Source organism: Harmonia axyridis, chromosome 1 (assembly GCF_914767665.1).
Source record: "Harmonia axyridis chromosome 1, icHarAxyr1.1, whole genome shotgun sequence".
Taxonomy (NCBI): domain Eukaryota; kingdom Metazoa; phylum Arthropoda; class Insecta; order Coleoptera; family Coccinellidae; genus Harmonia; species Harmonia axyridis.
This window is the reverse complement of record NC_059501.1, coordinates 73980565-73996492: the sequence shown is the minus strand read 5'-3', so window position 1 is coordinate 73996492 and position 15928 is coordinate 73980565. Positions and strand designations below refer to the sequence as shown.

At 34.4% G+C, this 15928-nt stretch overlaps 2 protein-coding genes across 2 annotated transcripts; both read right to left on the bottom strand.

Moving 5' to 3' along the window:
- Positions 1–537: 537 nt before the first annotated feature.
- On the bottom strand, positions 538–7465 carry LOC123671265. Its single transcript, XM_045605013.1, has 3 exons — positions 7217–7465; positions 4226–4451; positions 538–1238 (listed from the first exon to the last, which is right to left on the bottom strand). Exons 1-3 carry the CDS (start codon positions 7343–7345, stop codon positions 919–921), a joined length of 675 nt encoding a protein of 224 aa, XP_045460969.1. The 5' UTR covers positions 7346–7465; the 3' UTR covers positions 538–918.
- A 3949-nt stretch (positions 7466–11414) lies between these two features.
- Positions 11415–14245, bottom strand: LOC123671264. Its single transcript, XM_045605012.1, has one exon. The coding sequence runs from the start codon at positions 14069–14071 to the stop codon at positions 12791–12793; it is 1281 nt and encodes a 426-aa protein (XP_045460968.1). The 5' UTR covers positions 14072–14245; the 3' UTR covers positions 11415–12790.
- Between the last annotated feature and the right edge of the window lie 1683 nt (positions 14246–15928).

The window sequence follows — 15928 nt, the reverse complement described above, 5'->3', positions numbered from 1 at the left end:
TTGTCGGTTATTTTAGAGAGAAGAAGTTGTTATTATTTTCTCGAAATTAGGCATGAACATTCGTGTGATTTGTGATTATTTTACACATACATACTAAATTTCAATTCAACCTAGTCTGATTTGTTGTCATAGAAATATGACATAAATCTTTAAATCGTATATAAATTGAAATATTAGGTTTTATTTTCAGATTTTCTGCTTGAATTTTATATAGTTCAATAAATACATGGTTCTGATAAAGTTGAACTTCATCGGATTCATTTTCACTAAAATATCGGGTCTTTTTTCCAAATTTTTCTAGATATTTCTCTGGATCTGGTTACACGATCAACATGAAAGTTATCATGAAGCATAAAGTTGTTTACATCTAAATACATCTTATTTCATTTTCATGTTTCTTATGTAATTTTGAAATACCTCTTTTAAAACTTTGAACTTAGAAATTTGAATTTTTGAGTTTTTTCTTGGATCATGGTTCCATCGTCGTTTGAGGCCACTCAAATATTAAGAATTTCTCGATCAAAATAAAGAACGAAATGGTTTTAATAAAATATATTTCTCAAACATCATCATGGCTATAATACATTAAAAAAATATTAAACAAGTTTATAGAATAATGAGATATTGAGAAACGATCTAACACGATACAACGAGAAGTGGGGGTACCTACTTAATACTGATTTTTTAAAATCAGTTCTGAGGAATATAAATTAATTTCGGAAGAATACATTTCTACGACACCCTCAAGTCACATGACCTCACCACACATTTTATTCGAGGTGTATGTATATAGAATATCTTTTAAAAAATTTTACTCATTTGAGTCTTAAAGATTTTACATATGCGTACTCAAGAACTCAAATTATTCCAAAATTAGTTTAAGTTAAGCAACATGTGCGCCCTTAGATCGCCTCTGCCTTAACCGTGAACATGTTTCATGGGATGTCTTCTAGAAGATGGCTCTTTTCTATTCATGAGAACAGGTGGAGGAATCAAATCTGCAGCTGGTGTTGAGTTGCAATCATTTTGGGCCATGTCGAACAAATAGGTTAGGTCGATGTCATATCGAGGTAATTTGTCGCGCAGATATGCCTTTTCGTTGTCCCCAAGTGTCGGTTTCCTGCTCATTATGAAGCTGGAGAGGTATCTGGTTACATTGGTTTTCTCCGCGCAATGTAATAGAAGAGCCCATGATTTGTAGTCAGAATCTAGCACGTAAGTGTTGTAGACACCTTCATCTGGAATATTTCATGAACAGATAATATAATATTAATAATAAATTGCCTTTATTGAAGAAAAGAAAAATATAGGGTGTTTTTTTCGAGGTATATAATTTTAAGTTGGCATTACTGTTCAAGATGGCAACCGATTTAACAGTTGTCAAGTGATTTATTCTCAGTTTGGTTTGGCAATTCATCATGAATAGACTCTCGCCTGAACAACGCTTGCAAATAGTGCAATTTCATTTCGAAAATAATGGTTCTGTGCGGAATACGTATCGCGCACTACGTCCATTTTATTTTATTTAGCGTTGAAGCGCACTTCTGGTTGAATGGCTACGTCAACAAATAAAACTGCCGCATTTGGAGTGAAGCTAATCCTCAAGTGTATGTCGAAACACCGTTACATCCAGAAAAACTGACTGTTTGGTGCGCTTTATGGGCTGGTGGAATCATTGGTCCGTACTTCTTCAAAAACGATGATGGCCAGAACGTTACAGTCAATGGTGATCGGTATAGAGCCATGATTACTATCTTTTTCATTCCTGAATTGAACAACCATGATGTCCAGGAGCTGTGGTTTCAACAATACGGCGCAACATGTAACACAGCTCGTGCCACAATCGATTTATTGAAAAACACGTTTGGTGACCGCCTAATTTCACGTTTTGGACCTGTGAATTGGCATCCAAGATCTTGTGATTTAACACCGCTAGACTACTTTCTGTGGGGCTATGTAAAGTCATTGGTCTATGCGGATAAGCCACAAACCCTTGACCATTTGGAAGACAACATTCGCCGTGTTATTGCCGATATACGGCCACAAATGTTGGAAAAAGTCATCGAAAATTGGACGTCCAGATTGGACTACATCCGAGACAGCCGTGGCGGTCATATGCCAGAAATCATATTTAAAATATAACGCCACAAGATTATCTTGCAGATAAATGAAATTCGTGTCAATCGAATAATCCATCGTTGTTTTATTGCAATTTAAAGTTCTATAGCTCTAAAAAACACCCTTCACATATAAGAGGCGAAGTTAAGCATAGCTACTTCTACTCAACCTCTATAAAAAAAAACAAAAAGTAATAACAAAAAAAAAAATAGAATTCTTGAGAAGAATACAATACATAAAATTATATTCTGTTGAAAATAGATAATAGTGAATAGTCGCTCTTGACCAATCTTTTGGATTTTTGCGAATGAAAAAATTTTCGACAAGGAAATTTTTTTGATTTAGTAGCAAATTTAGGCTCTAGATGTTAATAGACATTAGAATCAAATGAGAGGGTTGTCGGATGAGCACATCCTTAGGTACTCATCCGACTATCCCCTCATTTAATTGGAATTAATAACTTATTAGGGGAATATTACCTACATTCTTATGTTCTTGTCTTCTACAAATTGGGAAATAACTAGAAAATCCATTAGGTGTACAACTTTGTTTCTGCCGTTTTGGAATATATGACTGTAGCGGTAAGTGGTAGTCGAAATAAATAGATCGCAGATGTCATATAATAAGCTTATGTATTTGTAAACATAACGCCTTCGAAATATTGTTCATTTGTGTCTGCATCATAAAGTTATTCTTCATTAAACATGTCAGGTTACGACCCAAATTCTCGTCATTTGCGGGAGGTTTTAATTTTCTGCTTTAATATGAAAAAATCTGCGGCTGAGGCTCGTCGAATGACCTCAAATACCTATGCTGAGGACGCTATTAGTGAAAGAACGTGCCGAAAGTGATTTCAACTCTTCAAGAACGGTGATTTTGACGTCGAAGATCAGCATGACGATGAAAGAGGGAAGGTTTTCGAAGATGCAGAATTGGAGGCATTACTTGATTAAGACTCGTGTCAAACACAACAAGAATTGGCAGGATCACTGCAAGTGACGCAACAAGCCATTTCAAAACGCCTGAAAGTCATAGAAATGATTCAGAAACAAGGAAATTGGGTGCCATACGAGTTGAAGCCGAGAGATGTTGAACGGCGTTTGTTTGCTTGTAAACAGCAGCTTGCAAGGCAAAGACGGAAATGATTTCTGAATCGCATTATGACTGGGTACGAAAAATGGGTTCATTACGATAATCCCAAGCGCAGAAAATCATGGAGATATCTCGGCCAACCTTTCACGTTGACGGCCAAACAGAATATTCACGGTTCCAAGGCCATTCTCAGTATTTGGTGGGACCAGCTCGGCGTAGTGTATCATAAGTTGTTAGAACCGACTGAAACAATTACAGACGATCGTTATCGAAATAAATTACTGCATTTGAGCGGAGCAATGGAAGACAAACGGCCGCAATATAACGAGAGACATGATAAAGTGATTTTACAGCATGATAATGCTCGACCCCATGTTGCGATCAAGACATATTTGGAAACGTAAAAATAGGAAGTCCTACCCCACCCGCCGTATCCTCCAGACGTTGCTCTCTCGGACTATCACTTGTTCCGATCAATGGCACACGGCCTGGCTGATCAGCACTTCCGATCTTATGAAGAAGTAAAAAAATTCGATTCGTGGATCACTTCAAAAGATGACCAGTTTTTTTCAACGCGGGATTCGTACGCTGCCCGAATGAAGGGAGAAAGTAGTGGCCAGCGATGGACAATAAAACCTCGAATTTCGGAAAAAACGGCGGAAGCAAAGTTGTAAGCCTGTGTAGATAATACAACTATTACTGAAATTGAAAATATTTACCGTTATATGAGTTAATAGGGAATAGGTACTGAATATAATATAACAAAAATTGAATATTTCGAAAAACCATATTGAACGAAAAAACCGATGACAAGCACTTCTAGAAAAAAATATTTTTGTCTATTTCTCAAAATAGAGTGATCTATTAGTTAACCGACAACTTTGTCAAGTGAAAGGTAATGAAATATCAACAAAAAAGCATTATGGGAACATATCTCCAATTTCAATTATAGGAAATGAATGGCTTCAAAAGTTTCATCTTAATTGTAAGTTTAACAAAGTTCAAATTGTCTTACATGTATCCTCGGAATGAACCCAATGAGATGACCTTTCTGGGTTCGGAATTGTCCAAGTGATGTTTCCGATCAGGATTTCATTGAGAGGATCGTCTGTGAAGCTGTAGGTGAAATTCATGGTTACATCTTGGAGAGAAGATGTCGTGAACTCTGCTCTCATGCATCGATACGATAAAGCTTCTTCGGAACTAGCATAATATTCTATCACGTACCATCTTCCCAATAACTATGAAATAAAAATATTGTTTTAAAAGAAAATATTCGAAAAAACATTGACATTCATAATAATAATAATATACTTTATTTCCAACAATACTTTTCATAACAATAATCATACAAAAAATACATTATATATAAACAGCTGTTGGAAATTGGTGAGAATATCGAAGAGAGTTTTGAAACAAAACTCTCACCGGTTTTCAATTCCGACCAAACAAAAAAAAACAGTAAAATAACTAGTCTACAATACCAAATTGGGAAAAATATATCCAACGAAAATAATCCCTGTAATAATCTTTCATTATAAACATTTCATGGGGAGGTGCATAAAATGAAATTTCAACAGTCCAGTACAACCCTGATAATCAAAAATAAAGTAAAATGACGTGTAATGGGAATAATCTATATCTTATAATTGAAATAAAACAAACAAAAATAAATAAGTATATATGTTTATAAATATACGGATATCTAAACAGGGTGAAAAAATCTTACATAATCTGCTTTGAAGCGATGAATGGATGTGCTCTTCAGGAAATTTGGCAAGTTGTTGTATACCTTGGATATTTTATATGAAAAACCCTTTTTGAAAAATTGAGTTTGAACTTGAAACAGTCTTCTGATTATATCTCATGACAAAAAAATCAATGAAAAACTTAAATAGTTATTTGCCGAATTGAACAAAAATTCGTTGTCGACCTAAATCCTTAAATATTCAGGAATTCCCGATTGAAACAGTTTACTTATACAACAAGAATATAAAGCAATATACAGGGTGAATCATATTCCTACTACGTAAAGATGCCATACATAGGAGAACATGAAATGACCATTCTTCTCTTAATACTTCTTATACAGGTGTTCCCATTCTGAGAATAAATTCAATAGTCAAATTTCAAAAGTCTGTCAATTTTTGACTATCAAAAAAGTTGCTCAACAAAGCCATAGCGTTGACGGAACAATTGTCGTAGACAATAAAATATTTGTAGAAATGACTATGTTTTATTTTATTTATACTGAATTTCCGGTAAAGACCCGAATCCTCAGAAAAATATCAACTTGATATACAGGATGTTTCCAAATTAGACGTATATTAACATAGTGATGCTCATTTGCTGTCGTTTGAGCCATGTTTAATGATATTCAAAAATCAACAATTCACGAGATATTTGTTGTTCTAAAAAGATTTCTGACCTTACGCCCTTACTTCATTTTTCGTCAATTTTTTTCTACGTTGACCAAATTTGAATATAATTTTGGATTAATTTCTTGGCCAGCGGGAAGTCCGGATCTAACGCCGTTAGAATAGATGGATGATCGAGAAGATTGAGAGTAAATTTCAAGCGGAAATTCTTCTTCATAAAATTTTTCGTGGCTCTTCATCAAATGTTGTGAAATAACTAGTTCCACTATTGGAATTTTATAGCGTTGTTCTATATTTCTAGATAATTCGCATTTCGAAATTTCAGGGGTGAATCATCTTGCTCTAGTACGTATTCCGAGCTGAATGAGCTACATGAAAAAAGTTCAGGTTCAGACATTTCGTGTTCAAGCACAACGCATAATATATAAAATATGAACTAGGCGAAATGCGTACAAAATGACATACTGTTTTGTTTTTCAATCATATATTTTTAGTTATTACAATAATACTTCCATCTTGGTGCTAAATACTAACTTTGGTTAATTGTTTTTAAGTATTATAAATACTGAAAAATGAAAATAAAAGATATAAGAAATTATTTTGACTTCTAACAAAATCCATTTTGTCCGTATAGTAAGGACAAAATAACATACTAGTAATAGACATAATGACAAACATAATATTTGAATGCAGAGTTCGAAAATATGAAGGTTTTGGTTCTCGAGACAGTAGCATACGATGTATAAGCCCAGTGAAACCACTGCATGCAACGAGCCACTGCTCACCAGGTATGAAACGAAAAAAAACGTCATTGCAATAAATGCAGGGGCAGTCATCGACATCTCCATTTTTATTGTTAATTTGAAACGGTTCAGTGTCGAATTCTTCATCGTCAGCGACTTTTTTATTTTTCAAAGGCCTTGTTTTTTTACCACAGGGTTTCTTTATCATTATTATTATTATTATAATGTTTCAGTAAATTCTTGCTTCTTCTTCTTGGGTGGAATGGTCGCAGCAGATTTTGCCTTGGTTTTGTCAAAATAAGGCATTAACGTACATTTACGCGCTTTTGGCATTCTTATGGCTTGTCACTGAGGAAGTGGTGAAAGAATTTCATTAGGAAAGGATATCGTATTTTTCGCAAGATACATACCAGAATTTCACGTTATATCACTAATTATACGTGCAAAATGAGTTCAAAACAATATGAAAATGAGCTCATTAGTTCCACGTGAAAATCAATCAACAAAATTTCATATTATTTCCAAAAATATATTTTCTTGACATGTATCGTTTTGTCCATCAGCATAGTTTTCATTTTGTCCGATACATACTTTTTATGATATTAAAGCATAATTTCAAAACAAAACTAATATCCATCTTAAAACTTATGCATATTATTACGTCATAACAATACCAACAAGAATACATTAAAAAAACAACGAATATCGTAATGACACTTTCCAGAAGCAATTCCAAAACCAAGTGAACAAAAAAAATTCAACCGACGCCGACGTAAACACATTTGTAGCTATTGCAACAAGTTTGTGAGTAAAATCATACTAGTTCGACTTGAATGCATCTCTCTAGCTATCGCTATTTTATTGAACATTGTATATTTCACTCACATCTTCCAGTACGAAATTCCTAATGGCTTTTACTTTTGGACATTTCTCCTTATCTTCGTATTTTTTCCTGTAGGAACTTGAAAAACCAAGAAACGCCAAGCACACAACGAGCACAAAACACCTCCTCATATTTTACAAAGTTCTTGTAACTTCGGCCTAGAAGCTAAATGATCTTTCATTTCCTGTCCCAACATTTCAAATATCATAATGTTGTGGGCGAGACCTTTCCTCCGTTTTTGTATTTTATCTCTATATGAATATATCTGAATGAAGATTCATTGCTCATTGAATATACAACGACTTATCTATTTCCCTTTCTCATGATAAGATTACAGATCAAACCTTTGCAAAATCAAGGTTCAATCCAGATTGTTGTTCAATCGAATAATATGTTGTTCCATCATTGAATTGTTTCTGATTTATTAATAATAATCACTACCCTCCCAAATAAACAACTAAGTCCTCAATGATAAACCTTTGGAATCGATCAATGAAAAAAAATTAACTCAATTTACGTTTTGAAATATGATATGAATATTGATTCATCCAAAAATCGATTAAAAAACTTAAGATTTTTCAATAGGAATTAAAAATAACAATTTGAAATGTAACACTGTTTATTATTCTTTGACATTCCTATAGTCGCACAAGTTTGACTTGAATGTATGATATTGACTTAAGTTTGACTTGAAATTAAGTCAATATTTCTGACAACTGTGTCAAGTCAAATCAAACTGGAGAATGGATACAGGTTTGAAAATTCAAACTGTTTGTCAAACTAGTTTGAAAGAGTTTAAAAAATAATTCATTTAGTAGATATACCTTGAATGGGTGAAATATTTATGTTAAATATAGGAAGAAAGTACTACAAATACCTACATTATATATATATACCTTTATTCGGTTGCCGAATATATAAAACAAAAAGACAAACATTATCCACTCAATTAGCCTTAACTACTTAATTAGATTAATATACCTACATTAATTTAAAACAAAAAGAAAATATATTATGTTAAACTTATTTTCAATCAACTCCAAGTTGTTACCTGAAAACTCTTCGGGAAAAGTAAAGTTCTAACATCAGTACTTCTTACAAATTGAGTGAAAGCTGTAAACAAGAAATCTGGCACTAAAGCCCACTGCTTATGAAAATTACAAATAAAATGAAACAAAACGCTTATTTTTAACTTTAAGAATAAAGGAGCTGCCGTCCAAAAACTATTTTGTCAATTTTGGATCCAACGTTTTATGTTGATCCAGAAGGTCTTGCTTTCTGCGAAAATTCTACTTTTTACAATTTTTTGTAGCTCTTCATAAAATTTGGTAAGAAAAAACTAGTTCCACTATTGGAATTTCATACCGTTGTTCTTTATTTTCACATTAATTGCTGCACTTTACAATTTTTATTGTTTTGGAATCGCCAGTCGCAACATCAACATCAAAAAATCTGGTCATTTCTTTTTCTTTTTGATTGATTTTGCCTCGTCTACAGATTTTTTTCTCATAGTTTTTGGAGGCGGGGGTCTTCAAAATCAGTCTCAATTTGTTCTGGTACGTATTGCGAGCTGCATGAGCTACATGAAAAAAGTTAAGAAAAAAACTTTCTTACATCAAAATTTTTATTTTCAAATTAAGTCAAGTTTGTGAGTAAAATCAAACTAGTTTGACTTGAATGCATCTCTAGACATTACCTATATCATTTGGGTTTCATTTTATGATGTACATAGGATAGTAAATTACACACAAACTCCATGTAAGTAAAAAAAAAGTTTTGCCATCCTATTAACAAAAATTAATAAATTCGACAATTTCTAGGGCTTCCAATCAATTCCTGTTACTTCAATTGAAGAAAGTATGAGCTAATAGCTGTCCCAATTCCCAATAACTAAAATAAATTCTCAGCATTTAGCGAATAGGTGAACTACCCAGTGGTTCATTTCTGATAAGAATGATAAGACTCGAGAGGCCCCAAAATAGGAGAGACCCATCACCTTCGATAACAGTTTGCATCAGAAAAGAACAAAAAACTTGTGAATATACCGACTTATCTCAACGTCATTGCACGAATGCAAAATGTATAGATAACAATATTTCTGTATTCAAATATCCATCCAGATCAGTTATAGCTACCTTTACATAGCTTTGCACTCGAGCGCTGATAATTCATTTTAATGATAGAGAAGCCGAAAAAAAATTATCAGGGAATGACGTAATACAATTTAAAAAATTATTTCGGAATTGTACTATAACCTTGAACATGCACTGAATATGTTTCGAAGCAAGGATAACACGCTTGGAACAAAGGTTCATTTTAGCGTGTTTGTACAAATCAGAAAAAACTACATTTTTTCTTCACATGGAATATCTATACTTGAGTTTCAGATAATTTATTGCATCGATATACTCCACATAAATTGAAAAATATATGCATTTCTACTTTCCATATAGATATACAGGGTGTATCTGAATAACACCGAAAAAATGTAAGGGGTGATTCTGTGATGAAAATTAATTTTTGAATTTTTTGAAAAACCTCCCCCCGGAAAAGTTACACCCCTCCAAAGATTAACGAAAAAAATTTTCAACAATTCATCTAAAAAAGATGTAACTAAAAATATTTTAGGGTTGACAATTTCAACCTCTTCTAAGCATAGGTACTTCAGGGTTGAAAGAATTCCGAAATGTGTAGTTTTATTGACAAATAATATTTGCCAAATTTCGTGTTTTCAGCCCAATAAACATGAAAAATAAAAGAGGAAAACAATTTTTTTTGATTATTTTCGGAGGGGTATAAGTTTTCCGAGGGAAGGTTTTTCAAAAAATTTTATACAAATTACCCTCCTTGATTCTCTTCACAGAATCACCCTTTATAGTTTTTCGTTGTAATTCAGATTCACCCTGTATATTATACAATGTGCTACAGAATTATTGGTCCTATAAATTGTAGGTGTTTCATTGCACTGCGACCTTATGGTCTATCGTGCCCCCTTATGGGACCTAACTATAGAACGAGATTATGCAACACAATTTAAGATGAAGTGTTAAAGTTCTTTGAAAACTTTGATAGGATTCATATCTTGTTCCTCTTTGATAGTTACGATTTATGTATAGATTTCCGTTTTCAAATTGAAAATTCACGAAAATCACTGACTTAACGTCAGGAGCTTTTTAGCACTCGTTGAAGATAACAAATTCAAGCTGTTATCATCATTAGAACCATGGAATATTCAAGAAGAATGTCGGAAAAAAAATACCAATATATTCCAATATACCACAATTAATACTACTGTCGAATTGAGATTTTGCTTGTATATAATATTATTACAATTTCTTTCTGCATAATTTGGAGTTGATAGCATTCTCACAAGAATTTTAAAAAATCAGTAGTAACAGATCTGAATGAATAAAAATTCTGCGAGTAAAAAAAATTGCCTTCATTCCAGTAACAATAGATTGGACTTAGTTTTTTAATATGCGATACTTACCTATAACCCTTCAAAAATTTATGCGGAATTTCAGTAGAATCGTATAGACAGAAACCAACATGTATATTGAATAATCGAAAACGATGAAATCGTAATACTCTCTATAATCCTACATACAGTTCTTACGGTCTCCAAGGGCGCATGAATGATGAGTGCTCAAAAGATTTTGGCTTCAATTTTTGTCGAACACTTTATAAAATACCTAGACAAGAATGTCATCAAGATTTGGTGAATTGTTTTCAAAATATTGAATATAATATTGTTTGTTGAAAAAAACTGTCAATGAAGAAACTCCACAAAAGTTTAAATTCGTTCAGAATAATATCGTTCGAACCAATAAAATAGCTTCATTGGGGTTCTCTGAAATTATATGGCTAATTCTGCGCTTTGGCAAATTTTTTCAGAATATAATATCCTCTAGTTTACATTCTTCAAAATAGATCGAAAACTACTAGAACTTTGAAGATATTTTTTGACCCCCGCACAAATGATAAAAATGAATGTATTTTTAATGTCTTGAGAAACTGGTATAATTATTGATTCTTCTTTCAATATTTTCATATTATTGCTTCAATATTTTAAAGACCCCTTGAACTTTCAGTTTTTTTTTTTATTAATAATGATTATAATGTGTAGTGGATACTCCCACTTCCATGATCAATTTAGTCAAAATGAATATATATATATAGGGAATAACAAAAACAAAAGAATAAGTAAAAAAATTTATTAATATAATTTATACTCTGCAGACTTTTCAACTGACCATACCTTAAACATTGGTATTTCGAATCGAAAAATCCTAAAATATTTCAAATAAAACATTTATCTCTGAATATATACACATTTCATACAAAATATCGTTATCTTCTTGAATGTACAACAGACCCCTTAACATACAAATTAACAAACCGGTCTGATATGGTAATTTCTTGTCCGAGGCCATTTTTGAGCAAAAATTTTGAGCTTAATCATTTTAACATTAGGTACAAATTTCATTTGATAATTCAAAAGTATGTACATTTGTATAATCAAAAATTTCATATATTGGACAAATATTATCGACAGAATTTTCGAATATCACATAGAGTAGTTTGAAAAGTTATGTTACAAATCATTTCATTGAATGAAAATATGTTTTCAAATGTATTGCATCATCAAGTAAATATTATAATTAAAATGTTAATACAGTTAAATAACTGCCCATGCTAAGTAACGCAATGGAAGACTAGTTGAATTGATTCAAAACGATAAACCTTATCAGACTACATTGAATATATATAATAATTAATTCACTAATGGCCTCGTTTGAACATCAATATTCAACGAATACGATACTAATATCAATATCTAATACTGATTGTGAACAATGAAAAAAAAAAATTTTCTGGAAAGCTGCCTACTGAAAAGAAACTGATATTTCTAAAAAAAAATCCATACGAGAAATGAAATTACAAAAACAGATAAATTAAAATATATTCTATGTATAAAATTTGACACCTACAATCTCATTTCCATGGATTTATAGATCCAACATACGATCGTATAGCACCATCAATTTCCATTCTATAGTCAAGACATATTTGTCAATATAACTTGACAAAATCTGTACAACGTAATATAATTTTTAATGTCACAGTTGAATATTGAGAGTTCATGTAAACGGGTTCAACGAATATTGACCTCGTCTTTAATATATTGATTAGTAATGGCTTATTGAATCAGAACTATTTATAGATCATTTCATTTGGCACTGTTTTCTATAATTCTAGAAGGCACTCGTTCAGATATATAAGAATATAAGGTGTAAAGTCTTTCTCTAGCACCCAAATATTAGGATTATACATTATTTACAGACAAAAGTAAGGCATCTACACAATAAAGGCTTCGAATGGATATGTAATACGTCTTTCTTATTGCTCATGTCAAAGAAACATGTTATATAGATAAATCTTATTTTTTTTATAGATAAAGAATATACAAACTAGATAAAATATTTCACTGGGATTTGTTAATATACAATATATATAACTATATATAAGTTTTAGACTCTGTGGCTTAAACAAAAAACAAACCGATCAACTTGATCTCACCTAACGAGCTGGGTATGTTTAACGATTTGATTTCTTTGTCGTAATTCATCCTCTTGCTTCAACCATTTCTGGACCTGTCTCCTATGGATGTTATACTTGTTGGCAACTGCTCTCTGATTTCCTCGACATGTGGAGTCTTCGTAATAACAATCTATTGCACTTAATTTGAAGTCCAAGCTGTAGCTTTGTCTCTGTTTCAAGGGAGCTAAGGTTGGTGAATAGGAATCGTCATAATTTTGGCAATAGTATGGTCGATCGTATTCTGGTACGTTGTAAGGGTATGGATAGCAGCAACTAAGGGAAGATTTGGGCTGTAATTCGTGAATGGTATATTCAGCTTTGATATCGCAGACATTATTGTTGTGGTTGTAGAAATAGTAGTCAGAAGGGAATGTTGGAGGCGTTATAGCTTGCGAGCAACAAGGGGGCAGGCACTCCTCACAACTTGAGGTGGAGGACGAGGACGAGGAGAACGAAGACGAAGAAGACGTGGTGTCTTTGTTGAAATCGTCCAGATAAGGCTTGAACAGCTTGACGGGCTTTGGCGATTCAGCGGGTGACAAGCACGTAACGTCGAGCTTACGCTTTAACGAAAGGTCCCACACATCTGGGTGAGGTTGAGCTGCGAGACCCAGTGGCGTCGCGATCGGCGAAGGGGGGTAAGGCACAGGTGCACCGGGGCTTGGCGAGCCCGAGGCGATCTTCTTCAGCGACAAGTCCATGGGCGAATCGGTGAGGTGCGGGGAGACGGCGGTCACCTCTGTGGCGACGATCGGGCTGGCACAGCAAGCAGCGCGAGAATGCGTTGTGAAATCGAGGGGGGCCGGGGCAGGGACGGAGGTCGCTTTGACCTCGAGTTGACTTGGCGCCGGAATAAGCTTGACGCCATCTCCGAGCTGCTGGGAACTCGAGGCGTCCTGCAGTCTACCGATCCTCAAGGCCATCTCGATCCCGTACCTTTTCACTTCGTGATTATTATTATTGATATTACGAGTGTCCGTAATGTTTCCGCACTCACTTTTCGTCTTGCACACCGTATTTCTCAGGTTATTTTCAGCCTGCAGCCACTTTTGTATTTGCCTCCTGTGGATTCCGTATTTTCTTGCGGTTGCCCGTTGATTACCTTTACAATCGGCATCGTTTCTGTATGAATCCAACACTTGTAACTTGAAATGTGGGGCGAAGATCCTCCGAGATCCAGCCCCGCTTTTGCCCTCTGTTTTGCACGTAACCGAGGCCTGGTTCCGTTTCAACACGGTTGTCAGTCCGTGGGCCATTGTTTTCAACGATTTTACTAGCACTTTTCCACTGGATAACTTACGAAAACATTTAAAACGAACTGGATAACACACTGCGCTTCATCTATGTAACAACATTCTCGTCACAATTCAGAGAATTCCCCACTCCCACTGACTAAACTCTATTCTCACGTTCACCATCAAAGGGGCTTGGAACATATTCGACGTACCTATCAACGACACTCCGACGTATGCTTCACTCACTGTCACCTGAGAAGCGTTGCTTCCAACTCTGTCGGAGACACTGGAGCGAATGTCGTAGCTAGTTCGGCAACGCGAGAGGCCCCGACATCCGTTTGAAACGAGTTTGCCGGCGACGTTGCCGGATTGTCGCTGTCAAATAAAACATTACAATTTTCCCCAAATCTTACAAGATTAGCTTGAAATTCATCGAAACGAATGAAATTCGACGTTTTTCTTTTGATTTCAAGCCGTTCCAGTGGAAAATTGAAGCTCGGAGACGATTTTTCGAGAATGGAATGCGGCGGTTTGGCAACACCGCCCGAGACCCGCCAGACAGGCTGTCGCCAAGCCTGCTTGGCCAGACAACGTGTCTCTGTTCTCTCCTCGGTTTCCTTGCCATTCATTCGACGAAACGACCATTGTTAGGTATTTCATGCCATTATAATTTTCGGGCCGACAAGGGCGAGGAAGATGCGTGCCGTTTTCTATCAATGCGGCCGGTCCGTCCTTTTTTTCGGGCAGAGATTATGGCACTTCTCCGACCAACCTGTTACTTTTGGCGGATGATTCCGAAAACGATAGCATAGGTGTCGGCCTACTTGATTTACGAAATATTACGTTGTTCCGTTATTGTTTGTCGAGATGAAAAGATGATTTTCTTTAGAGACGATGAAGGGATTCCTGTTTGAAATACGGGATGTTTCTGAATTGGATAATTTCAAGAAAAACAAAATCTTATAAACGGGAATTTGTAAACGCTTTGTTTGAAAACTGGGGGCCCAAATCAAAGACGAATCTGGGGCCCCCCTGATCAATATTTTTCAGATAATTCAGAATGAATTCGAATGCAAAGATAATAATGAAAATGAAATATACGTACAGTAAAAAGTGAAAAAAAATAAATATTCAAAAATTATGATAGGTGTCGGCCTACTTGATTCACGAAATATTACGTTGTTCCTCAATTGTTTGTCGGAATGAAAAGAAGGTTTTATTCAGAGACGATGAAGGGATTTCTGATTTGAATACGGGGTGTTCCTGAATTGGATAATTTTAAGAAAAAAAAATCTTATAAACATGGCTTCCCAAACGCTTTGTTTGACAACTGATGGGGGTCCGAAGCGAAGACAAATCTGGGGCCCCACTGATCAAGATTTTTCAGATAATTCTGAATAAATTTGAATGCAAGGATAATAATGAAAATGAAATATACCCACAGCAAAAAGGAAAAAAAAGGAATATTCAATAACTATGATAGCATAGGTGTTAGCCTACTTGAAATATTACGTTGTTCCGTCATTGTTTGTCGGGATGAAAAGATGATTTTATTAAGAGACGATGAAGGGATTTCTGGATAATTTTAAGAAATAAAAATTTTATAAACATGGGCCCGCCAACACTTTGTTAACAAGGGTTTTCGTGTAGGCCTACTTTTTGTGCTGATTGTACCTATCAGTTTATCGAATCTTTATTTTTCTTCGCTACAGATTTGGTAAATAAGTACCAAAACTTATAATAAATTCATTCATCATAATTGTACTAACTGAATCTTCATAATAGATAATTCTAATTTTCCTGAGAATTTCTTGAGAATCGGTAGCAGATTCGACAAAACTTCAAGAAACCGAAAAGTTTAGTACTGAATCAAAGGTA